This window comes from Scyliorhinus canicula, chromosome 25, assembly GCF_902713615.1.
Source record: "Scyliorhinus canicula chromosome 25, sScyCan1.1, whole genome shotgun sequence".
In the NCBI taxonomy this organism is placed as follows: domain Eukaryota; kingdom Metazoa; phylum Chordata; class Chondrichthyes; order Carcharhiniformes; family Scyliorhinidae; genus Scyliorhinus; species Scyliorhinus canicula.
Window position 1 is genome coordinate 2,829,819 of NC_052170.1, and position 26,714 is coordinate 2,856,532.

Here is a 26,714-nt window from a genome sequence, read left to right on the forward strand (position 1 = left end):
GCTTGCTGTATGTAAATTGGTTGACACATTTTCTATTTACAACAGTGACTCCATTTCAAAATTACTGCATTGACTGGAATGTGTGTTGGGGCATTTTGAGGTTGTGAAAGGCACTATACAAATGAAAGCATTTCTTTCTTTCAATCATGTGTAGGTCCCTGTAGTGAGACTGACAGATTACTAATACAACTGTGACTTGCATAGATTTCTTTCTGTTTGCCTCACCAATGCAATGTCCCTGTGACTGGGATCAAGCACTTTCAGCACCACACGGATATCTCTTGCTTCACTGCGACACGGTCCACCCGAAGAGTCCACCTCCTCTTCCTCCTCAACCTCACCTTCGCAAAACCTACCAGCGTAGATATTCATCCTGGTTCCACGCCCCAGATGGTGCTCCTGTAAACAGAAACGAACGACAATGATCGTAGTGGGTCCTGTACAGCTCCGACTCATTGTACAGCTAGGGTTCGGATGATGTTACGCAGGTAGGGGCGCGGACAGATGAAATAAATAACATTTAAAAAATAGGCCCTCCACCACATCACTTGTTTAAACCGTTTGCTACAAAGTCACATTAACGAGGATAAAAGATCCATAACCAATAACAAAACAACATATCACACTGGCACACCCCGGCTGCAACTTGTCTCTCCAGGGTACTTTTCAACGGCTTGGGTATCCAAATAATCAGACTAAATGTAAGATGATGTGTAGTGCCAGTAAATCTCATGGCTGTTTTAGGCTCAGTTGAAGCGATAACAGGGGTACTACCACTGGCCCACAGTCTGACAGAATAGGGAGTGGAAACACACCACTCGCATGACACACATTATTCCTGATTGGCATGTGTGAATTGGGCCCAGCGGTGATGCCACCTGCAGTCAAACAGCTTGGCGACGCTCAGCACCCTGGCGTGCAAATGCATAACGTGAACTTGGAGAGGGTTATGAGAGGCTGACTGGCTCCTCTCAGATGTACTGCAGGGCGGCGAACCCAGACAGGAGAAAACCAGAGAGGTAGAAAAGCAACAAAAGGAATATATTTTGGAACTACAGTCAACACAAACCATTATTCTATTGTTTCTTGCTTGAAACACGAACAGAAAATACCTTTAGCCATAAAACACAAAACCATCTTTTCCTGACATAAGTGTGTGTGCAAAGATCAACCAAAACACTATTACTGAACTCACTGAACCAGGAGACAAACTACAAACATGACAACACCTTGTAAACATCTTTCTGGCCCTGCATTTCTCTGGGGAAACCAGTGTCCAAACCGAGAGCATTCCCCTCCAAATCCAGTGTCCAAACAGAGAGCATTCCCCTCCAAATCCAGTGTACAAACAAACCGAGTGCATTCCCCTCCAAATCCAGTGTACAGAGAGCATTCCCCTCCAAATCCAGTGTACAAACAAACCGAGTGCATTCCCCTCCAAATCCAGTGTCCAAACCGAGAGCATTCCCCTCCAAATCCAGTGTACAGAGAGCATTCCCCTCCAAATCCAGTGTCCAAACAGAGAGCATTCCCCTCCAAATCCAGTGTCCAAACAGAGAGCATTCCCCTCCAAATCCAGTGTCCAAACAGAGAGCATTCCCCTCCAAATCCAGTGTACAAACAAACCGAGTGCATTCCCCTCCAAATCCAGTGTACAGAGAGCATTCCCCTCCAAATCCAGTGTACAAACAAACCGAGTGCATTCCCCTCCAAATCCAGTGTCCAAACCGAGAGCATTCCCCTCCAAATCCAGTGTACAGAGAGCATTCCCCTCCAAATCCAGTGTCCAAACAGAGAGCATTCCCCTCCAAATCCAGTGTCCAAACAGAGAGCATTCCCCTCCAAATCCAGTGTCCAAACAGAGAGCATTCCCCTCCAAATCCAGTGTCCAAATCGAGAGCATTCCCCTCCAAATCCAGTGTCCAAACCGAGAGCATTCCCCTCCAAATCCAGTGTACAAACCGAGAGCATTCCCCTCCAAATCCAGTGTACAAACCGAGCACTCCCCTCCAAATCCAGTGTACAAACCGAGAGCATTCCCCTACAAATCTAGTGTACAAATCCAGTGCATTCCCCTACAAATCCAGTGCACAAATCCAGTGCATTCCCCTCCAAATCCAGTGTACAAATCCAGTGTCCAAACCGCCGCACAACCCCTCCAAATCCAGTGTACAAACCGAAAGCATTCCCCTCCAAATCCAGTGTACAGAGAGCATTCCCCTCCAAATCCAGTGTACAAACCAAGAGCATTCCCCTCCAAATCCAGTGTACAAACCGAGAGAATTCCCCTACCAATCCAGTGTACAAATCCAGTGACCAAACCGAGTGCATTCCCCTCCAAATCCAGTGCAGAGCATTCCCCTCCAAATCCAGTGTACAAACCGAGCATTCCCTCCAAATCCAGTGTACCAACCGAGTGCATTCCACTCCAAATCCAGTGCACAGAGCATTCCCCTCCAAATCCAGTGTACAAACCAAGAGCATTACCCCTCCAAATCCAGTGTACAAATCCAGTGCATTCCCCTCCAAATCCAGTGTACAAATCCAGTGCATTCCCCTCACAAACCTTTGTTACTATTTTACAAAAAAATTAAAACAAATTCGTACCATCACGGTCAAGTGTTCATGCCCAGAACTCCGTGTGTTTCTTTAAGAAACAGTCCAGAGAAGGAAGGATTTCCATGTGATTTTTGGCCCTGGAGAGAGGTGTATGTGCGATAATGATAAACTGGAGTGACGGGCTTTTCAACTTCTGAAGGAAGCACAGAGTTGAAGTAAGAGTTACCAAAATGATAGAGGCAGACTCAACGTTCACCTGTAGTACTATGGGGCCCGTGGCAGGAATTATTCTTGCTTGCAAGAAGTGGAATAGTTAAATAAACTGGGAACTGGATGTTCCAGTGGAGAGGATGGAGGGGCACTGCAGGTGAAAAGGTCAGGCTAAATGGTCTTCCACATCCATTGTTCCCATGCCACTTCTAAAATTAATATTCCCTTTGCGGCTGTTCGCCCACTAGGAACTGCTGTGGGATAAAGGGATAGATTTTCTTTACAAACAATTCGGATGGAACTTCAGGACATCCAGTTAATCTGCCCCTTGGAGCACAGACCTGAAGGAGGAAAGGGGCAAGGCAGATGGACCTCAGACAACATAATGCACAATTAGAAACACCTTTCTGTAGCACAAACTCACCTGAATGATTTCCTCCTTTCTTATCTGATGGAAGCTGAGCTGGCTCAGGTTTAACTGCGCTGTCAGTGGGCGTATGTCACTGTCCTTTACATTCCTCATTACCAGCAAGTTGGAGAATTCTGAAAGTCAAGGTAGATCACAGTTCGTCAAGAAGCTTCAATCAGAGCACTGTGGACTGTGAGTTTGTGGAGTGTGTTTTTTAGAGATGTTGCTGATTTTTACAGGGGTTTGGAATAAAATAATTTTTTATTTTTTTAAGTGTGGCAAGTAAGAGTGTGCAAGTAAGACAGTGACAAAAACATCGTGGAATCCTGAAGAGGGGAGTGGATGGGGAGGAGTGAGAAATTGAGGTTGCCCCCCCCCCCCCCCCCCCGGAGTTAGATTTGGTCACACCGGCTGGTGTAATGTGGAAGAGGCTACACGGGCTTTGGGAGGCTGCCTGACACACTAACTGATCAGAAAGGAGAAGTGTGGCTGCCATTCCAATGCCATCACAGTGCTGGCATTGCCCTCCCGAGTACAGGGCATGGCATGTACTGACCATAAACAATATAAATAAAAGACCTTGCCAAAGAATCTGGCCAGGCCTGATGATGCGCTTTACCATGGGGAAGAGGCGGACAACACTTCTTCACAATGTAGCTCTCGTTTCCAGATTTGAGGGTGCAGCCCTTCAGACTCTCGAGCAACTCCTTCACACTGGGGAACGATCGCTGCCACCCCTGCAGCACATAAGCATCAGGTGCCTTCCTCTCAATCTGAAACTGCTTCATGTCCTGAAACCCTCCAGGGCCATACTGAAAGTGAAACAGAATAGCAGTCACTGCTGGACAGAAAGCACATGTACAGACTCAAAAACATCCTTCCCTTTTCAAAGGGGAAACTGGTATTCCCCTCTTCTGAGATGCTGCTGTCAGGCAAGCCACTCTCTGAACATTCACAAGTGCTACTCAGATACCATAGGACCCAGGAAATTATGGGGTAGTGTGGGAATAATTATTATTTCACTTCTTATCATGACTGGCTCCTTACTGCTAAATGAAATTTTAACTCCAAGAGCAAGATCAATTCAGAGAAGTGCGGGAACACAGGAAATGCGGAACAAGCCAGCAGCTTCAGTTACGAATTTGAACGAGAAAAGCTGTACATGTGGCAGATTCCTCTGGGTCAGGATCCAAAGTTTTAGAAACTTGAGCCCAGCAGCAGACAGTTAACAGACACAGCTCTGGGGGTGGGCTGCATCACCCTGTGCCACGCTGGGGGCCGACTGCATTGTAAATATCAATTGTTAGTGTACGATGGAAGAATAATACAGCAGCTTGTCTTTTACCTTCAGCAAGTTTATTCAGCATACAGCTTACCAGAGATACAAACCCCCTTACAATTTCCCCATCACAACTCTTCCAGCTGTGCCCATTTACACTTTTGGAGGTTGAACCAATAACCATCTTTAATAAGTAATTGAACAAAGTAAATGTCAAATCACGAATTTGCTGATGCACCGACCCGCGTCACCTACAGGGCAGCCTATGAGACAGGGAGTGGGCTGCGCCAGCGCAAAGTCCTGGCAGCGGGCCGCTCCACTCTGCAGCTCTGGGAGCGGGCCGCTCCACTCTGCAGCTCTGGGAGCGGGCCGCTCCACTCTGCAGCTCTGGGAGCGGGCCGCTCCACTCTGCAGCTCTGGGAGCGGGGCGCTCCACTCTGCAGCTCTGGGAGCGGGCCGCTCCACTCTGCAGCTCTGGGAGCGGGCCGCTCCACTCTGCAGCTCTGGGAGCGGGCCGCTCCACTCTGTAGCTCTGGGAGCGGGCCGCTCCACTCTGTAGCTCTGGGAGCGGGCCGCTCCACTCTGTAGCTCTGGGAGCGGGCCGCTCCACTCTGTAGCTCTGGGAGCGGGCCGCTCCACTCTGTAGCTCTGGGAGCGGGGCGCTCCACTCTGTAGCTCTGGGAGCGGGCCGCTCCACTCTGTAGCTCTGGGAGCGGGCCGCTCCACTCTGTAGCTCTGGGAGCGGGCCGCTCCACTCTGTAGCTCTGGGAGCGGGCCGCTCCACTCTGTAGCTCTGGGAGCGGGCCGCTCCACTCTGTAGCTCTGGGAGCGGGCCGCTCCACTCTGTAGCTCTGGGAGCGGGCCGCTCCACTCTGTAGCTCTGGGAGGGAGCGGGGCGGGCTGCTCCACTGTCCAGCTCTGGGAGGGAGCAGCGGGGGCCGCTCCACTCTGTAGCCCTGGGAGGGAACGGAGCGGGCTGCTCCACTGTCCAGCCCTGGGAGGGAGCGGGGCGGGCTGCTCCACTGTCCAGCCCTGGGAGGGAGCGGGGCGGGCTGCTCCACTGTGTAGCCCTGGGAGGGAGCGGGGCGGGCTGCTCCACTGTGTAGCCCTGGGAGGGAGCGGAGCGGGCCGCTCCACTGTGTAGCCCTGGGAGGGAGCGGGGCGGGCTGCTCCACTGTGTAGCCCTGGGAGGGAGCAGCGGGGGCCGCTCCACTGTGTAGCCCTGGGAGGGAGCGGCGCGGGCCGCTCCACTGTCCAGCCCTGGGAGGGAGCGGGGCGGGCTGCTCCACTGTGTAGCTCTGGGAGGGAGCAGCGCGGGCCGCTCCACTGTGTAGCCCTGGGAGGGAGCGGGGCGGGCTGCTCCACTGTGTAGCTCTGGGAGGGAGCAGCGAGGGCCGCTCCACTGTGTAGCCCTGGGAGGGAGCGGGGCGAGCTGCTCCACTGCGCAGCCCTGGAAGTGGGCTGCTCCATTGTGTAGCTCTGGGAGCGGGCCACAAAGAGGAGGTGAAAGGTTATTTTAACTAGGAGTTCAGAGATTTAAATTTCACAATGGCCCTTTCCGGTGAAGGTGTTAACTTGCAAATCTTCCCCCATCATAGATCCCATCAATTTATTTAATACCGTGAAGACAGATACAAAATATTGGAAGGAGGAGCTAATTGAGATTCCCGTTTGTTATAAAGCACAATTTGCAGCAGTACCCTGGTGTAGCAAACAAAATAAGACGACTTACAACACCAGGTTAAAGTCCAACAGGTTTTTTCAAACACGAGCCTTCGGAGCGCAGCTCCTTCCGCAGGTGAATCAGGTAATTTCACCTGAGGAAGGAGCAGTGCTCCGAAAGCTAGTGATTCGAAACAAACTTGTTGAACTTTAACCTGGTGTTGTAAGACTTCTTACTGTGCTCACCCTAGTCCAACGCTGACATCTCCACATCACAGCAAACAAAAGGAAGACCGTTAATGAGAAACAGGATACAGCGATGAAGTGTCAGCATTGTGTGCCACGGCACTGACCCATGGAAGATATTTCCTGCGACGTGGGCACACTGTTGTACCGGTCCTTCTTTGACAGACTAGGCAACGGGCAGCAAGGGAAGGGCTTTTTAAATTGCTGAAAGTGAGGAGCTCTGAAGCACAGCTAATTATGACCAAACTAACGGATAAAAGATATGAACAAAACCCTAGGGCCCCACTACAAGACATCAATGAGGCCTGCTGAAAAACAATACTTTCTTTATGCGACATACATTAGTGATCTTAACGTAACTGAGTGAAACCTTTGGGCTTTTAACAGCCTATCTTCCAATCCCCTGTCTCCATTAATACTAAGAGTATTTTTTTTAAAGAAATAGAGAAGCAGCAAACACTTCATATAACCATTTGGAAGAGGTCCCAATTGACATTAAAGTTTAAAAGCAAAGCCATTAGTAATATCTGGCCTTGCTCCCATCTTCTAATATTACAGTTTAGTCAGCACTCCTCAGCCCTGCTGCCTTCAGCACAGCGGGGCCACATTATCAAATTAAACCATTAAGTCGACATTTCCTGGGAGCGGCACGGTGGCGCAGTGGTTAGCACAGCAGCCTCGTGGCGCCGAGGACCCAGGTTCGATCCCGGCCCCGGTCACTGTCCGTGTGGAGGTTGTACATTCTCCCTGTGTCTGCCTGGGTCTCACCCCCACAACCCAAAGATGTGCAGGGTAGGTGGATTGGCCACGTCAAATTGTCCCTTCATTGGAAAAAAAATAATTGGGTACTTTAAATTTATTTTTAAAAGTCGACAGTTCCTTCACGAAGAGTCTTCTTTCTCAAGTGTTGGGATGAAATGAATTTGTTGCATTATTGTGCGTTGAATGCTGTGAATTTCTACACGTGAACAGCGCGATTCTCCATGTTGAGTGGATCAGGGAGGCAACAAACCAGTTGCCCACTGATATCACTGAGGAAACATAGCTGGGTGAGAGGGTGCTGAATTACAGAGTCAATATTTTGGTGTTTACGTGTGATATCTGGTATGTGTGTACCAAGCGTGGTGTTGGTCTGATGTACTTCACAGACCAGTCAGTGCTTCCCATCTTCCTCACCCACACTCTCTGTAACCTGCTGTTACGTGAAGGTGCCGAGCAGTTCCCAGCTGTGGTGGAAGAATGAAGATAGAATATTTGAGCATTGCTGAACCTCCCTATAATCCAGTCAGACACAATGAACATAGGTGCAATTACACCTGGGAAACAGTAATGGGTCAGAAAACACTTTCAACATTGCCATGTTGTCACACCCACACAATCCCAAGTAGTAGACTAAGCTTTGATTATCGAACAAGTTGTACAAGCGTCTCACGTACCTCGGACTTCTCCTTGCTAACAACAGTCATGATAATCTTATTGAAGTCTAAAGCACTCCATCGCAGCACATACAGTCCGTCCTTGTTCTCCTCTCGCCGGAGCTTGTTCGTGACATAGTGCGGTCTGTGGGAGAGAGAACAATAAAGTTGAACGTCCCCGTTTCTCCCTACTTATGTCTCGGGTATACACGGGATAAACGGCGCAAGATGGAACCCGAACAACAAAAAGGGGAACATGTAAATTGCACAGAAGGGTCGTCTTGTTCATCTATTGTGTGGTGTACAGATGTAAAAATCCAATGAAAATATTATAAAGACAGGGGGGGTTGGGGAGGTTAAGGGGGTAGGGTCCTTGGGGTTATTTCCATTGTTTGGCTTTTGTAAATTGTATCTGGTCTACACAAACTTGTTTATTTTGCATTGTATAAAATGAAAACGCTGTATAAAAACATTGAAAAAAAATACAAGGAATAAAATGACAAAAGGGTTGCCAATGTCTAGAAAGTATTAAAACTGAGCTCCTCCTCAATGGAGAAGTTTGCTGCAGTGTCAGAGATCCAGGTCAGCTGAGTAAAAGGTCAGTATGGCAGGTTAAGGGAGAGGCTGAAATGGGTTTAGGTTAGCTGTCCCCTGGTGGGACGTGTTTATCTGTCAATGTTGAGAGGGAGCCAGTGTTAGGCTTAAATGTGATACTCCCCACAGGCAAACAGCCTGCTGATGCTGATTTGTACATGAAGAGTGACCATCGAGGCGAACCAGCACCTTTGCAACCATCCCAAAGCATATATTGCATGTACTGCAATAAACTGGACCATGTCTATCTCCTAGGCAGCCCACTGTACCTGTACAAAGTTTAAGGTCTTCAGTTGAAGAGCAGCAGATTCCTGGGAACATCGCCACCTGGAAGTTCCTCTCCAAACCGCACACCATCCTGACCGGGAAATATATCTCTGTTCCTTCACTGTCACTGGATCAAAATCCTGGAACTCCCTACCTAACAGCGCTGTGGGTGTACCTACACCCCATGGACTGCAGCGGTTCAAGAAGGCAGCTCCCCACCACTTTCTCAAGGGCAATTAGGAATGGGCAATAAATGCTGGCCCAATTCCATGAATGAATGAGAGATGGCGAGGATAAGGTGACAGCCAAGGTAAAGAGTTTAAACAAGCAATACTGCATTCCTCAACACCCATGTACACTTTGAGGATTAATTTAATTGTAATTTGGAGTTTTTTGTGATGGAAGGGAAGCGGAACAGTTTTTCTGTCCAATGGAAGTTTCACACCCAATGCATTCTGCTTTGCCATGGCTTCCTCATTTTGTAACGGGTTATACAGAAAAAAGGTGGAGGAGAAATTGGAACCACAGCAGGGAGAGTTAGAAGAACAGTGTGTGGGGTAAGTGGTTCCGTTGTCAGAGCTGGTAGATTGAATTGGGCTTAACTGGCACCTTCTCACTTGAGGGTTCAGTCAAATTCACAATGACACAATGAAAGCCTTACCTTTCGATGGTAAAAATCACAAATTAAATCAGTTCAGAAAGTCTCAATGCCGTTCTTAATGAGCACAGACCCACACTGACTTTGGAACTTAACTCACATCCCAAGGTTACCTGCCACGGGGGTAATAAATCTGGTGCTATGTGGGTCGGAACCTGAACAGCTGGTGGATGATCAAATAATTCCACTGGGTATTTTTCAGGGGAGGAAACTGGTCACCTCTCCAACTGGCGGGTTCAAATGACTGCATCTCACTATGATTCAATGCCCCAAGTCCAACTTCTAGAGGCGCTGTCAACATCCTGAAAATGATTTTGGAAAGATTCGGCAACGTTGGCCATCATGAGAAATGCAAAACATAACACAATGATGCAGGAGATGTGCTCTCCTGTGGTTGGAAGAAAGATATATTTTTGGGACAGTGTAGAGGGAGCTTTACTCTGTATCTAACCCCGTGCTGTACCTGGCCTGGGAGTGTTTGATGGGGACAGTGTAGAGGGAGCTTTACTCTGTATCTAACCCCGTGCTGTACCTGGCCTGGGAGTGTTTGATGGAGACAGTGTGGAGGGAGCTTTACTCTGTATCTAACCCCGTGCTGTACCTGTCCTGGGAGTGTTTGATGGGGACAGTGTAGAGGGTGCTTTACTCTGTATCTAACCCCGTCCTGTACCTGTCCTGGGAGTGTTTGATGGGGACAGTGTGGAGGGAGCTTTACTCTGTATCTAACCCCGTGCTGTACCTGTCCTGGGACTGTTTGACGGGAACAGTGCAGAGGGAGCTTTACTCTGTATCTAACCCCGTACTGTATCTGTCCTGGGAGTGTGTAATGGGGACAGTGTAGAGGGGGCTTTATAGAACATAACAGCGCAGTACGGGCCCTTCGGCCCTCGATGTTGCGCCAACCCGTGAAACCATCTGAAACCTATCTGACCTACACTATTCCATTTTCATCCAGTGACCACTTAAATGCCCTTAAATTTGGCGAGTCTACTACTGTTGCAGGCAGGGCGTTCCACACCCCTACTACTCTCCGAGTAAAGAAACTGCTTCTGACATCTGTCCTATATCTACCACCCTTCAATTTAAAGCTATGTCCCCTCGTGTTGGTCATCACCATCCGAGGAAAAAGACTCTCACTGTACACCCTATCTAGCCCTCTGACTATCTTATATGTCTCTATTAAGTCACCTCTCAGCCTTCTCCTCTCTAATGAAAACAACCTCAATTCCCTGAGCCTTTCCTCGTAAGACCTTCCCTCCATACCAGGCAACATCCTAGTAAATCTCCTCTGAACCCTTTCCAAAGCTTCCACATCCTTCCTATAATGTGATGACCAGAACTGCACGCAGTACTCCAGGTGTGGCCGCACCAGAGTTTTGTACAGCTGCAGCATGACCTCGTGGCTCCGAAACTCAACACCCCTACCGATAAAGGCTAGCACACCATATGCCTTCTTAACAGCCCTATTAACCTGGGTGGCAACTTTCAGGGATTTATGTACCTGGATGCCGAGATCTCCCTGGTCGTCTACCATTTACTCTGTATCTAACCCCGTGCTGTACCTGTCCTGGGAGTGTTTGATGGGGACAGTGTAGAGGGAGCTTTACTCTGTATCTAACCCCGTGCTGTACCTGTCCTGGGAGTGTTTGATGGGGACAGTGTAGAGGGAGCTTTACTCTGTATCTAACCCCGTGCTGTCCCTGTCCTGGGAGTGTTTGATGGGGACAGTGTAGAGGGAGCTTTACTCTGTATCTAACCCCGTGCTGTACCTGTCCTGGGAGTGTTTGATGCGGACAGTGTAGAGGGAGCTTTACTCTGTATCTAACCCCGTGCTGTACCTGTCCTGGAGTGTTTGATAGGGCAACGTAAAAAGATGTTGATACTGGGTGCCTGAAATGAAAAGTTTCTATGGCCTAGTTCTAACGTCGCACAACGAATACATACAAACATTTTAAACAAACAGATGAGGAGGTGCAAGCACACCAACACTTACTGCAATGGCCCGTGGATGCCACTGCTGATACTCAGCACAACCCGCGGAGAAGCCACCTCATGACACAGATAATGGTGTGAGTCAGTGGTCAGGCACGAGTAGCCATCGATCAACGCTGCAAAGGACAGTGCCTGTTTGTGGGAGAGCAGTACCAGGTCCTGCAGATAACAAGAGGAAAGGGATTAGCTTTAACGCACAATGGGTCTGAAGATTGGGCAACTGGCGGATGATGTAAATGGCAAGTTTTCAAACTGCTACCCATGAAGGCATCACACTCCAGCCCATCAGCACAATACCTCAGGAATTCTGTATTTCGTGTTGCTGCTGTTCACTTGATTATTTTGCTGGGCTTGCTAACAGTAAATACTTTCTGCAATTACAGCACTGTTTACCTTTGGTTTGTGAACGGTGTCTTTTAGAATTTATGACCAAAGCGTCTCCCTAAATGTTTTGGGATTTGCAAGAGGTCCCCGAGAGCAAGTCAATATTAACTCGGGGCCCTTGCAAATGTGTCAATGTTGATAATGAAAATGAAATGATATCAGCTTTCCTGTACAGTTGCGTTTGACGGCTTGTTTTAGATTCTGTCACACGTGTTTGACGATATATTCCAATTGTCTAATTTGGGATTTTGAGAACACCAATCCACTCAGACTTACATTTCTACTTCTCAAAAGGACAAAGTGGAGAGGGGATCGGTGCAGCCATGCAGTTTGGCCCTCGGTGTCCTCAGTAACGTTATTTATCGAGTGCCACTAAGCATGCCAGCGACATAAAGAAGTGGAATTACGACAACATCAACTTGCATTTATGTCACACCTGAAAGAACATTGTCGAACAAATCTCATGCCGAATCACAATGTCGGGTTAGGACGTGCTGGCAAGTGCTTGGTGAGAAAGCTATGTTTTAATGAGCTACTTTGAGGAAAGAGAGGGATTGGGGGGGGGGGGGGGGGGGGGGGGGGGGGGGGTTAGTGAGGGAATTCCAGAACCGACACTGAAGGCATAACCACCAATTGCAGAACAATCAGGGATGCTCATTGCTCACACAGCTGCAATGAGAAGAATGCAAACCTCAATCCTAATTTGTTTCCCCCTCTCTTTAAAGCCAGCGACTGACTGGAGTATGATTTCCTGGACACCAGTAGCTCGCTTTGTCCAATGTAGCAGTCATGTTTCAGCTTGGTGTCCATGAGCTTTCCTGTCAAGAGTCACTGGATCAGAATCCGAAGCAGGAACAAGGGCAAATATTTTTCCCCTCCAATTAATTTTATTCCCTTGAAACTCTGGCAACCCTTGTTCAAGAGTGACTAACTAAGGGTCACCCCTACAACCTTTCGATCTCCATTTTTGTTTGCTGCATGCAATCCTTCTCCCGATATCTTCCAATCTATGAGGAAACAGCTAAATGCTGAAATGGGAAGATGGCTGACTTCATGTTGTGGAAGAACGAGACTAAGTGGATGAAATGACCTTGAGAGCAGGAAAAGAAGGTAAGGGGCACGCGAGAGGTTTTTTCAAAGTCACAAAAAGTGGGTTTTGTGAGGTGTTAAATGGCAACTGAATGGGGGCAGCACGGTGGCACAGTGGTTAGCACTGCTGCCTCACGGCGCTGAGGACCCGGGTTCGAATCCGTGCCCTGGATCACTGACCGTGTTGAGTTTGCACATTCTCCCCGTGTCTGCGTGGGTGTCACCCCCACAACCCAAAGATGTGCAGGGTAGGTGGATTGGCCACGCCAAATTGCCCCTTAATTGGAAAAAAATAATTGGGTACTCTAAATTTTTTTTAAAGTGGCAACTGTCGGGACTGAAATCCAGCAGACTAAAATAAGGCAAGCATCAAACTGGCTAATCTCTCCACATTCCTTGTGTGATTCACTGACATGGAATGCCCATCACTCCGTAATCAGGTTTTGCAACGATTTGCCTGCAGCTTATCCAATTGCAAGGACAACTGCTCAAGCTCATAGAACAATGGAAGGGGGCAATTTGAAACCAGCCAGAGGGCTGAGGCTTCATAGCTGACTCTCTGTGTGGGGTCAGAGTTCTCAATCCAGGCTCGCATTAGCGAGATGGTTGATTGCTGGAGATTTCACTCCACATTCAGTAAAAGTCTCCCCCACCCCACCCCCGCCAGTTTATCCCAATCAGAAAGGAGGTAAAGCTCGCCTGGCTGCTGCAGTGGAGACAGAGATTGGGTAATTACAGGTTAGGAAGTGAACAATAGTTCATGTTAAGGGTGCAGCTGGGTTCTAATTATAAAGCTTTAACCAATCTCCTCTGCCACAGTCATTCCTGCCATTCTGTTACTATTTTGGTCATTTTCCCCTCTTGTGCCCCCTATGTTTAATAATAATACCCTGTAGTTTCCCCTTCTGTGAACTCAAGAGTTTGAATCATGACAGTATGTCCATCCCCAACAACCTTTCCCAGGATCTCAAAATCAACCCCAAAACTTGGCATTATTGAATAACGATATCCACATCACACATCTCAGTCCCTCTCATCTTGGTTGGGTCACTTTCAACATAGGTCATGGCTCTTTATTTATATCCCTCCGTTGAAAACGACTGCCCCACAGCACCAGGGACCCAGGTTCGATTCCCACCATGGGTGACTGTCTGTTGGGAGTTTTCACGTTCTCCCCGTGTCTGGGTGGGTTTCCTCCGGATGCTCCGGTTTCCTCCCACAGTCCAAAGATGTGCAGGTTGGATGGATTGACCAAACTAAATTGTCCCTTAGTGTACAGCGGTTAGATGGGACTGCAGGGGTAGGGCGGGGGATTGGGCAGAGGTAGGCTGCTTTTTCGGAGGGTCGGTGCAGACTCGATGGGCCGAATGGCCTCCTTCTGCACTGCAGGAATTCCATGACAACAAATTGTTGCGCTTTTTTTTCTGATGTCTGTATTTCTGGCAGCCTGAATAGGAATAAACTGAGTTGTCTGAGGAGCAGGATTGCCAATTCCTTGTGGAGTCAATGACGGTATGGCAGCCCTCTGACACCACAGGTTCCTAGCCAGTCCCCCAAAATAATCAGCACATCAGTCAAGTAAGGGAAAGAAATCCATGCGTCACAGGGGCGTGACCCCGAGCCACGGTGGCCCGTCACCGAGCCACGGGGGCATGACCTCGGGGCACGACCCCATGCCACAGGTATGAATTATAAATAACTCCCAACAATTTGATTGTCTTAAATTCAAAAAGTGTGAATTTAACTTTGAAAAGTTGCTACACAAGAGTTCAAGGAATCCCACAGGACCTGCACACCAAGAACCCCCACAAGTTAGCTCTTCTTTAAAATAAATTTTGAGTACCCAATTCATTTTTTTCAATTAAGGGGGCAATTGTGGGGGTGAGTCCAATGCAGACACAGGGAGAATGTACAAACTCCACACGACAGTGACCCCGGCCAGGATTGAACTCGGGACCTCGGCACCGTGTCCAGAAGTTAGCTCTTGCCAATTGCTGACAGAAGTAAAGATTAGTCACACAGCTCCCCTGATAGTTTAGCAGGGGTTAACTCATGAGGCAGGCAAACCAGCAAGATTCCAGCTTTGATCTGTTGACAGAGTAGTTGATGTGTTTTAATTGGGAAGGCCAAGGATAGAGAAAGATTCCAAAGTCTGCCTGCTATTAATGTGTGCGTGAGATGAGAGGACAGGGCTGTGCTCACGCAGCGCAAACATTCAAATGGGCACACAGCCCAGCAATCAGTGGGGAAAACATACACCACCAAGAGGAGGAGGAAATGGAAGAAATGAAAATTGGCAAACTGAAGGGATTACTCACCATACATTTGTTATCTTGTCGATGGACACTGACCCTGCAGTCAGATATGCTAATGTGTGTAATATCTTTGAAACCACAGAAATGGATCCATGGCTTTTCGGTGAACTCCACGGCCTCATTTGATGTATTACTGCCGTTGTCTGCAGGCTTCCCCTTCCATCCAGTCTTTTTGTTGGGTGCAGGCTATTAAAAATGAAAAAAAAAAACACCGACAATTGCACAACACTGGAATTTAGAATAAAATCAATAACTATCTGCAGGTAATCTGCCATACTTCAAACAAAGCTTTTGTCAAAGCTTTGACAAAGAGTCATCGGACTCGAAACGTTCGCTCTTTTCCCTCCCGACAGATGCTGCCAGACTTGCTGAGATTTTCCAGCATTTTCTCTTGCGTTTCAGATTCCAGCATCCGCAGTAATTTGCTTTTATACTTTAAACAGTTACCTCTTGTTAGAAATGAAAAATAATCCTTCAGAGTTAATGAGCTGAAGTCTGAAATTTACCAGCAATTCGAATTACCTGGGTCGACCATTTTCCATACTGTGTGCTTGGCCAGTGCCTGGTTAACAATGAAAACGTCAGGTCCCAGATTATTACTGGAGAACGACACAGCAGTCAGTAATCTGCTGGTGTGTGAAGGGGAACCATTACCTCCAGCTATCAGAAGCAGAAGTAGTTGCCATTGAAACGTTAGCCTGACAGCCTGCATTCAAACAGCATTTCAGAAACATTGACAAAGTGCTCACTGGAAAGCTCAAGATGTGTATCGCCCAGTAGGGCGTTGAGCTATGTCGACCATTAAATGCCCAGGTCCGTTGCCAAATCTGTACCGAAATGACTGATCTGGGCAGGGCAAGGCTGCCCTGCAGCTGGTTTCAATATTTCAGTCAGAAAAATACCACAATCAGGACAGCATGGTGGCACAGTGGTTAGCACTGCTGCCTCACGGCACCGAGGTCCAGGGTTCGATCCTGGCCCCGGATCACTGTCCGTGTGGAGTTTGCACATTTTCCCCGTGTCTGCGTGGCCACGCTAAATTGCCCCTTAATTGGAAAAAAAGATGAACTGGGTACTCTAAATTTATTTTTAAAAGTAGTAAGGAAAACAAATTCCACAATTGCAGCTCCCGCGTGCCAGTTGGTGCCCACTGCCACGAGCAGTGGGAGAAAAACTATTTTTACAGGAAATTATCAGAGTGCATTAGTGACTCTAAAAAGCAATCCCTTGTGTTACATTCCCAGTGTGCCAGTATTTATCAGGGATCCCAGGAAAATTGTCATAATTTACAGGGGATCCCAGGAGAGCGCATGAGTGTTTACAGGGAATGCCCGGGGAGTGTGTCAGTATTTACAGGGAATGCCCGGGGAGTGTGTCAGTATTTACAGGGAATGCCCGGGGAGTGTGTCAGTATTTACAGGGAATCCCCGGGGAGTGTGTCAGTATTTACAGGGAATCCCCGGGGAGTGTGTCAGTATTTACAGGGAATCCCCGGGGAGTGTGTCAGTATTTACAGGGAATCCCCGGATAGTGTGTCAGTATTTACAGGGAATCCCCGGGGAGTGTGTCAGTATTTACAGGGAATCCCCGGGGAGTGTGTCAGTATTTACAGGGAATCCCCGGGGTGTGTGTCAGTATTTACAGGGAATCCCCGGGGAGTGTGTCAGTATTTACAGGGAATCCCCGGATAGTGTGTCAGTATTTACAGGGAATCCCCGGGGAGTGTGTCAGTATTTACAGGGAATCCCCGGGGAGTGTGTCAGTATTTACAGGGAATCCCCCGGGGAGTGTGTCAGTATTTACAGGGAATCCCCGGGGAGTGTGTCAGTATTTACAGGGAATCCCCGGATAGTGTGTCAGTATTTACAGGGAATCCCCGGGGAGTGTGTCAGTATTTACAGGGAATCCCCGGGGAGTGTGTCAGTATTTACAGGGAATCCCCGGGGAGTGTGTCAGTATTTACAGGGAATCCCCGGGGAGTGTGTCAGTATTTACAGGGAATCCCTGGATAGTGTGTCAGTATTTACAGGTGGCAGCATAGAAACTAGCATTTCAAAGCCACCAGCCCCATTCTGTGAGAGAAAAGAGAAACATCAGCTATATTGTCCATATTCAACCCAAGAGCCAGTGATCCCTAATGGAAATTGTCACATGGGCAGAACAAAGATCAAAATGTTTATGATGCCCTGTGCAGGCAGCAATTTGAAATTTGTTGGTTCTGTGCAACTCATTAATGTTCGACATGGTGCAGTTCCACCCATACCCTCCAGCTGTTTACCTCTTTTGGTATTCGCCACTGAATTCCCTCTGTCCCCGTCACGAGCACTTCATGTTCCTGGGTAACCAGTGTGGGGAAGGTGATATCCTCCGTGGTCTTTACATAATACCGATTTATGTAAGGGGTCCTGCTACTTCCGGGAAGCACCTCCAAATGCAGAACACGGAAAATCTCGCCTCCAAAGTTGTTGCAAAGGTTCTCCAAGGTGGACAGGTATTTGAGCATAATATCGTATTGGATCGCCTTCCCAGAGCTAACCACAGGCAGCTGGAAGCTCCTCACAAACTTCCGGAAGCCACGTTTAAGCCGGATCTTGGTCAGGGTGTTACACCTCTCTATTTTTGCACGGAATGACTTCGGGATGCATCCCTTAAAGCTGATGAGAGGAGAGTAGAGAAAGGAAGCTGATTAGTGTCAATATCTGACACAGCATTCAAGGTGATAACAGGCAAGTAACAACATTCATTAATAGCTCAGTCTTCAGTTTCTACCAGAGCCAATGAAGGGGATGCAATCTTTCAGACAGGGAATGCGGTGGCGTCCTGGTTATTGTCACTGGACTAGTAAACCAGAGACCCGGAGTAATGTTCTGGGGACCTGGGTTCAAATCCCGCCACTGCAGATGGTGAAATCTGACTTCAATAAAATCTGGAATTAAAAGTCTAAAGATGACCATGAAACCCATGTTGTAAAAATCCATCTGGTTCACTAATATTCTTTAGGGAATGAAATCTCCCATCCATATCTGATCTGGCCTACTTGTGACTCCAGACCCACAGCAATGTGGTTGACTCTTAACTTGCCCCCCCCCCCCCAGCAGAAATTAAAATAGTGAGGATGAAAAAATATGACCCCCCCCCCCCCCCCCCCCCCCCCCCCCCCCCCCCCCCAGCAGAAATTAAAATAGTGAGGATGAAAAAATATGACAAGAGGGGAGACGAAGAACACTGTGAGCTATTCATGAGCCCGCACACAATGTTCAAATGTCTGATCCCAACTTTACTGCCTGATCAACCCCCCTCTTGCCCACCATCTCATTTCTGTGCTGCTGATGCTGCAGGGTGACCCTTCAATGCTCACCTACAATTCTCGATGAAGAAAGCTTCCCAATGCTGACCCTAACCCCCCCTTCCTGTTTCCACCCCCACCTCCCCAAGACTGGAAAACACAGCAATGCCCCCCCCCACTTAAAATTTACTCAGATCGGTATTCACAGCATCTCAACTGATTCTCCAGTGTCCGGGTTGTTGCACACACGCAGCAGCCTTTATCTGAATGCATTCTGTCACGGCTATAGGACCACGCAAACTAAAAGCTCTGAAATTCAGACAGGCTTACGCCTCTTCACGCACCTTACTTCCTTGGCCACTTCGCTCAGTGAGCGATTACTCTGGGCTGCGATGTACGAAAGGTGCAGGACAGCCATTCCCAGGCTCTCATTCTGGAAGTTGTGTACATCCTGCTCATGCCGGGGCTCTCGGAGTGGAGCAAAGCCATTAACAAAATCGTGTTTACCCTGAAAACAAACAAACACATCACTGGTCAGCAGCCTCCAATAACATCGACAGAGCTCTCACATGGGGACTGCCAATGCTAAAAAGCATCTTAATCACAGCCCTCGAATCATCGGAATGCAAAGAGCTATTTTGAAGCACAGTGGCTGTTTTGTCGGCAGCAACTTGGTTCAACACAGCAAGATCCCACAAACAATGATGACTGACAAATTCATCTATTTCGTTCGAGGGGCTGGATCGGGTCTAATCTACAGCACAACCCCTGCTTTCTTCAAACTGAGCTGAACCACAGCGCTAATTCAATGTAAAGGCGTTGTTACTCTGGGAATGTCGCACTCCCACAGTATGGCACTGGAGGGTGTGTGTGTGGACAGTGTGTTCAGAGGAACTGCCCGGGCAGACTGCAAGGGAAGCTTTTCAATCCGATGAAAGAATAATTTACAAGAAACAAGCAGCAGGCAGGAATAACAATTAGCAGCTGGAGAGCAGTGGATGGGAGCATCAAGCAAAATGATCTGCGTCTGAAGACTTCTTATGGGCAGCACGGTAGCATTGTGGATAGCACAATTGCTTCACAGCTCCAGGGTCCCAGGTTCGATTCCGGCTTGAGTTACTGTCTGTGCGGAGTCTGCAAATCCTCCCCGTGTGTGCGTGGGTTTCCTCCGGGTGCTCCGGTTTCCTCCCACAGTCCAAAGATGCGCAGGTTAGGTGGATTGGCCATGATAAATTGCCCTTAGGTGACCAAAATTGCCCTTAGTGTTGGGTGGGGTTACTGGGTTATGGGGATAGGGTGGAGGTGTTGACCTTGGGTAGGGTGCTCTTTCCAGCCAACTTCAGCCAACTTTAAAAGTAGCCATGGCAACAAATCGCTGATTGCATCTGCCCAGCCAGCTGGCAGGTTATGTTTGATTTGATGTATTATTCCTTATCATCCTTATCCTAAATAAATTCACCGTTCGTATCAATCCGAGGACTGGTTTTAACCCAACTGTAATATTCTACAGGGCTGGGCCATTTGGCAATTCATAAACTCAAGTTTAATTCAGGATTGGAAAAGGCTTTATTTAAAGAAAGGCTGTCAAAATGAGATCCATGTCAGAAAGTAAACTTTTGATCAATGCTTTGCACACGGACAACTGAAATGAATGAAAATCACTTATTGTCACGAGTAGGCTTCAATGAAGTTACTGTGAAAAGCCCCGAGTCGCCACATTCCGGCGCCTGCAGCTATGAGCAAAGAAGTGGTGAGGAATTACCATGAGCACCATTGGCAAGTCAGAGAGCATGGTAACTGCCAGTGATAGTATCTGGCACAAGGCAAACTGAAAGCATAGGGAATTTTATCCGCATATTTCTCTCTCCCCATCTTGCACACTCCCATGCCTTTTCCCCCCCCCCCCCAAATCATGCACTGTAGAAAACGCTACAAGGCCCACCTGTGCGAAGATGTAGTTGAGTGACATGTGGTCAAACAGAGCACTGCCCTGGTCAAGCTTCTCGTGGTCGTTCCTTTTCGATGCCCATCGGTATACCCGTGGCTCCTTTTCACTCATGCCATGCCAATTCCTGAAATAAAACCTGCAGACAGAAGCCACAACAATTATGCAAACACCAGCTTTGCAGATGTCAGGCCTGTGTGTTCATACACCGAGTCTAGTTGTCAAGAAGCAGAAATAGTTTTAAGTAATCTCTTTGTATTGTTGGATAAGTTTAATTTAGTGTTTCTGTGTAAGAAAGGGTTAAAACATTAGTGAGATTAATGCTAAATAAAGATGTTTGCACGTATGGGGGTTTTGATTTAATTCAAAACGGTCTGTATTGTGCTTAGAGAGTTTACAGTGTGAAAAGCAAACAGAATTTAGAGAAGGACTCGGCTGTAGCTAAGCAACCAGAGGCCAAAAGACCTTTCGAGTTTCGTTTTAATTGGATCCAGGGCAATAAGGCGCTTAGCAGCTGGAGAGGAAACAGCTGCCACAGCTCTGCCTGAAGAAAAAGAGCAAGAGACAGCAAGTTCCAACAACTAAAGAACAGATCGTTCCAGAAACCAGGGAATGAAAAGAGAGGTCCCAGGATGACTGAAGTCAAAGGGACAAAAGGAATTGGAATTTGAACAAGGAACTGTTCACTGAAGTTAAAGACAGAGCTGAAAACTGCAGACCTGGTGAAGTTGGTTGGCGTGAAGCCAGATGTCTGAAGCAAACCCTAAAGCTGGTGATCTTAGTACTGTGAAGCAGCAGTGTTATATTGGCATAGCTAGGTACCCGAGTGATTGTGTGGAAGTATGAATGTACATGGCAGTTCAAGGCAGAGAAATACTGAAAAGAGAGTTGGAAATCATTTAAGTGGATCCTTGCTGAAAACAGCAGAGGGAAAGCATTGCTTGGAAGAAAATTCAAAGACATGTTTTTTTGAGAGTGGAGTGTTTACACTTGTGTGGAAGCCTGAGTGTGGACTCTGCGGTATTTGAGGAGAGATCCAGAGTGCGATTGGGTGACATCTACCATTTGGTTTCAGAGTGGGGTGTGTCTGACCACAGTTACCCTGTTGGTTTACAGGGACTGTGTGTTTAGAGAACATTATAGCACAAGATATATTTTGCAACCTGTGTTATCTCAAACATTTGAGTACATTTGTTAAGATAAGTGCGAGTGAAGAAGTATTGTATTATAGTCAAACGTTTCATGTATAATAAACGTTTTCATTGATTGTTAAAAGCGTATCGGTCAGTTACAACATCAACTGGGATTGTAACACTGTGATTAGGATTAGTGATAGGTCAGCTTCACAAGAATCAATGAACAGGGCAGTAGCTCACTGAGAATTAAAACAGGAAATGCTGGGACCACTCAGGAGAGCTGTCAGAGAAAGATGGGAATTATTTGGTTCCGCTGAACTTTTCCAAGTCAAATTACTGGCCGAATTGCTGCTCATTCCTCTTTAACCTCTCGGTCATGAGGATATTTCCTTTTCTCCATCACTCCGAAGCTCTCCCACTTTCCATGAAATCAGGTGGAGAGATTCGTATAAAAGTGCTGAAAGGTTTGAAATCACTGCGCAGGGTCTCAGTGTTGAGGGAAACTCGCATTTCATTTCTACCAAGATGTCCTGTTTGGCAGGAATCAACTGCAGTGATAGTGGACATGTGAGCAGAATGTAGTACTGAGTGTGCGGGATATCTACAGTACAGAACACTGTACACCTACCTCATGCGATAGTGCAAAGTCAGACACAGGTCCTTGTCAATCTTGAAGATGTGATTTGGAGGAAACCAAAGTTTCTCTTTCAAGTCACAAAGTGCATACAAGTTGTGGCACAGCGGGGAAATGGCTTTAAAAAAGAAAACACACATGAATAAAACTAGGTTACGCTCTCAGCTCTTTCTCTGGGTAATAAGTGTGGCTTTGGGTCTGAGGGGACTGCAAGGTCGCATCCCCAGCTATGAGGTTTGGCATAGAGATGACTATTTTTGGCAGTCTGTGACTGGATAACGCCAGAACACTGAGGATTACCAACCAGATACTGAATGGGACTGGCAATGGGCTGTGAAAGTCACTATCCTGCTCCAGATATGGGAAAGCAGCAGCAGAGTGGTATTGTCACTGGGCTCGTAATCCAGAGATTCAGACGGCCTGGGTTCAAATCCTACCAGGGCAGATGGTGAGATTTGAATTCAATAAAAATCTGGTGTTAAAGAAACCGAATGGTGCCCATGAAACCATTGTCATGCTAACCCAGCTGGTTCACTAATGGGTCACTTTAGGGAAGGAAATCTGCCGTCCTTACCCGGTCTGGCCCACATGTGACTCCAGACCCACAGCAATGTGGTTGACTCTTAAATGCCCTCAGGGATGGGCAATAAATGTTGGCACAGCGACGCCCACATCCCATGAACAAATTTGAAAAAGAACAAACCTGTAAGGTAGTGTTCCAGTCAGTCCGTAAATCCCAGCTGGACAAGCACCAAGGAATTGGCCAGGGCCAAGGCTCCTGAGGCAACATCCAATTAAACCAGCAATACCCACCCCACACACACTTGGGAGATCCCAGATCTCTGGCCTTGGCCATCCCACAGAGTAGCAGCCCATTCCTGCCAACTAGAATTATCTGGTACAGGGCCAGTATCTATGCTCAGTACATTTATTCCGACGGCACAAAGACAAATACATTGAACCTGAAGACGTCTACGGAAAAAAGCAAAAGTCTACAAACATGCCAGCAACATTGAAGAAGAATTTTAAGGCTTGCTTACAGCATTTCTGTGCTGCCATAATGCAGATGTCCTCTGCAACCAGCTCCCCCTCTGTATAAACAAGGTCCTGCGCATTTTCATTTGACCAGTAGAGGTGCACCCTCAACCCGGGGCTTGATGGCAAATGGCATCCATCCCGATCAGAGTCAGAGTGCGTCATGGTGCAGGGGCACAGCTCCATGATTTTGATTCAACATCCAGTCTGCAACAGAGAGACAAACATCTGATTTACAAAAGGTATGGACAGATTATACCATTGTTATAAAGTACCAGTTAAGGATCAATGGGCAGCATAGCAAAGAGCAATGAGATACTGGTTGAGAAATGAATATGCATCAGGAAACTGCCCCTCCTGCTCTACAACTGGTGTCTGTCTGAACCAGACCGTACATTAATGTTTCAGCCTAAAGGTGGCACCGAAGACAATGCCACTCCTTCACCACTGATGCACCGGCAGCAGTTAGCGCTCCCCAGATACTGGTCCTCCGACACCTCGGTGTTGACCCACAGACAATGCGGCATGTCGGCACAGTGGTTAGCACTGCTGTCTCACAGTGCCAGTGATCACAGGTCGATTCCGGCCTTGGGTAACCCTGCGGAGTTCGCACACGATAAGATAATTATTCGTTCATGTGGGCATCGTTGGCTGGACCAGCATTTATTGCCCATCCCAGAGGGCATTTAAGAATCAACCACATTGCTGTGGATCTGGAGTCTCATGTGGGCCAGACCAGGGAAGGTCGGCAGGTTTCCGTCCCTGAAGGGAGCCAGATGGGTTTTTACAACAATCGACAATGGTTTCATGGTCACCTTTAGACTTTTAATTCCAGATTTTTATTGTATTCGAATTTCACCATCTGCCATGGCGGAATTCAAACCCTGGTCCACAGCAGCTCAGCACTCCCCCGGTACTGACCCTCTGACAGTGCAGCTCTCCCCCGGTACTGACCCTCTGACAGTGCAGCACTCCCTCAGTACTGACCCTCTGACAGTGCAGCACTCCCTCAGTACTGACCCTTTGACAGTGCAGCACTCCCCCGGTACTGACCCTCTGACAGTGCAGCTCTCCCCCGGTACTGACCCTCTGACAGTGCAGCTCTCCCCCGGTACTGACCCTCTGACAGTGCAGCACTCCCATGGTACTGACCCTCTGACAGTGCAGCACTCCCCCGGTACTGACCCTCTGACAGTGCGGCACTCCCTCAGTACTGACCCTCTGACAGTGCAGCTCTCCCCCGGTACTGACCCTCTGACAGTGCAGCACTCCCTCAGTACTGACCCTCTGACAGTGCGGCACTCCCTCACTACTGACCCTCTGACAGTGCAGCACTCCCCCGGTACTGACCCTCTGACAGTGCGGCACTCCCTCAGTACTGACCCTCTGACAGTGCGGCACTCCCTCAGTACTGACCCTCTGACAGTGCGGCACTCCCTCACTACTGACCCTCTGACAGTGCAGCACTCCCCCGGTACTGACCCTCTGACAGTGCGGCACTCCCTCAGTACTGACCCTCTGACAGCGCAGCACTCCCTCAGTACTGACCCTCTGACAGTACGGCACTCCCTCAGTACTGACCCACTGACAGTGCGGCACTCGCTCAGTACTGACCCTCTGACAGTGCAGCACTCCCTCAGTACTGACCCTCTGACAGTGCGGCACTCCCTCGGTAATGTCCACTGACAGATTTTATTTGTTGTTTGTGGGGGTTCTGTTTATTTATTTTTTAAATTTAGAGTACCAAATTCTTTTATTTCCAATTAGGGGGCAATTTAGCTTGGCCAATCCACTCACCCTGCACATTTTTTGTGGTTATGGGGGTGAAACCCACGCAGACATGGGGAGAATATGCAAACTCCACACAGACAGTGTCCCAGGACCGGGATTGAAACCGGATCCTCGGCACCGTGAGGCAGCAGCGCTAACCACTGTGCAACCGTGCTGTCCCAGGGGCTCTGTTTAAAAATATTCCATTCAATGCTGTTTTTAAGAGGCTTTTTTTAAAAAGATTCTGTTCAGTGTCCAAACAGAACACCAATGGCCAAAATATGGATAATAAAGGAAAAATTAGACTGCAAGAGTAAGCTAGCCAGAAATATAAAGATAGATATGAAGATTTTCTTTCGTTATTTCCAAAATAAATTATTTCCTGGACAAGATAGTTTCTCTATTACTCCTCCTACCACTTCACCATTCTTCACTGGACTTTCCAACCTTACCTTATATAATGGAACACTACTCCTCTCACCCCGAATTCCACCTATTACCACCTTTTCTGGCAACATTCTTCCCAAACTACATAACTCCTCACCTCTTACCATTAAAGATTGACTAGCTCCCATATCTCTTAAAATTGTGACTTCTTTACCTGCTCCTCCTGATACACGAGTAAACTTTACCCACACAAGTAAATTCTTTAAAGAGATCTGGCACCTTCTTATTAATCACCTCTTGATCTGGCTGTACAATCTTTTGCACCTCCTTCGCTTCACTTGGGCTTTCCTTTACCACTTTAACAAACCCCACTGTCTTATCCTGTTTTACCATATCAGCCTTCCCAGTGCTTTTTTTCAACCACCAACACTGGACTTTACATGGCCTAGTTTATTACTGTGAAAATATTTGAAACTTTTCATTTCTTTTCCACCCTCCTGGATTACTTTTTTAATCTGAGGTACACTCTCCTTATTATCTCCCAGATCACCTTTACCACTTGAGTATTTCCCATGTCCCCAGTTTCTATCCCTCACAGGCTGAAACTGATGTCGGAAACCAAGCTTTGATTTATGAACTAATTCATAATCATCTGCCATTTCTGCTGCTAATCTCGCAGTTTTAACCCTCTGCTCTTCCACATGAGTTCTCACTACATCAGGAATTGAATTTTTAAACTCCTCCAAAAGTATAATTTCTCTGAGAGCTTCATATGTCTGGTCTATTTTCAAAGCCCTTATCCACCTCTCAAAATTACTCTGTTTGAGCCTTTCAACTCCATGTAAGTTTCACCAAATTGTCATGGGAGCGGCGTTTTCAGAACCCCAAAATGTATCATGGCGTTCAACCAACCTCTCCCTTTAATGTATTGTTGCTTTTGAAGCACACGGCTTGGTCTCCAGGTGTGGTATTACAATTATGGACACATGGGTTTTTAAACACAAAACAATGTTTATTCAATGAGTTCAACTTAACCTTTTTAAATAAACATTGGATCCATTAACACCCCTTACTTCAAAGATAACCCCGAAAATAATACAACAGTAAATAATCCCTCAAAATGTTCCTTCAAACCTCCAAAAGACTTAACACCTTTAAACAGAAACACATCAGGTTAAAGACATTACTATCATGAGTTTAAATCACCCGAATGATTCAGAGATAGTCTTTCATGGCAGAGATCACAGCAGATCCAGCTCACTGCAAACACAGACACACCCAAACTCTTTTTCCCAAAACTGAAACTAAAACTCCCAAAAAGCAGAAGTGAGCTCAGCTCAGCTGCCCCCACCCTCTGACATCACTTCAGTAATATGAACTGCTCCATTTCTTAAAGGTACATTCACATGGCAGGATGCAGACTTGAGGTTACTATAAGATCA

General features: G+C 47.5%; 1 protein-coding gene across 4 annotated transcripts in view; it reads right to left on the reverse strand.

The window, feature by feature from the left end:
• tyk2 (tyrosine kinase 2) overlaps positions 1–26,714 on the reverse strand; it is a 113,478-nt gene that overhangs the window by 32,313 nt on the left and 54,451 nt on the right. For all 4 annotated transcript variants that reach the window (XM_038784728.1, XM_038784731.1, XM_038784729.1 and 1 more), the window contains exons 2-12: positions 23,121–23,322; positions 22,075–22,198; positions 20,308–20,449; positions 18,710–18,873; positions 17,358–17,733; positions 15,083–15,265; positions 11,293–11,450; positions 7,802–7,925; positions 3,798–3,990; positions 3,194–3,312; positions 226–399 (exon numbers count right to left, since the gene is read on the reverse strand). In XM_038784728.1, coding sequence (XP_038640656.1) covers positions 226–399; positions 3,194–3,312; positions 3,798–3,990; positions 7,802–7,925; positions 11,293–11,450; positions 15,083–15,265; positions 17,358–17,733; positions 18,710–18,873; positions 20,308–20,449; positions 22,075–22,198; positions 23,121–23,301 — 1,938 coding nt within the window. In that variant the 5' untranslated portion in view covers positions 23,302–23,322. The remainder of the gene's footprint in view (positions 1–225; positions 400–3,193; positions 3,313–3,797; positions 3,991–7,801; positions 7,926–11,292; positions 11,451–15,082; positions 15,266–17,357; positions 17,734–18,709; positions 18,874–20,307; positions 20,450–22,074; positions 22,199–23,120; positions 23,323–26,714) is intronic.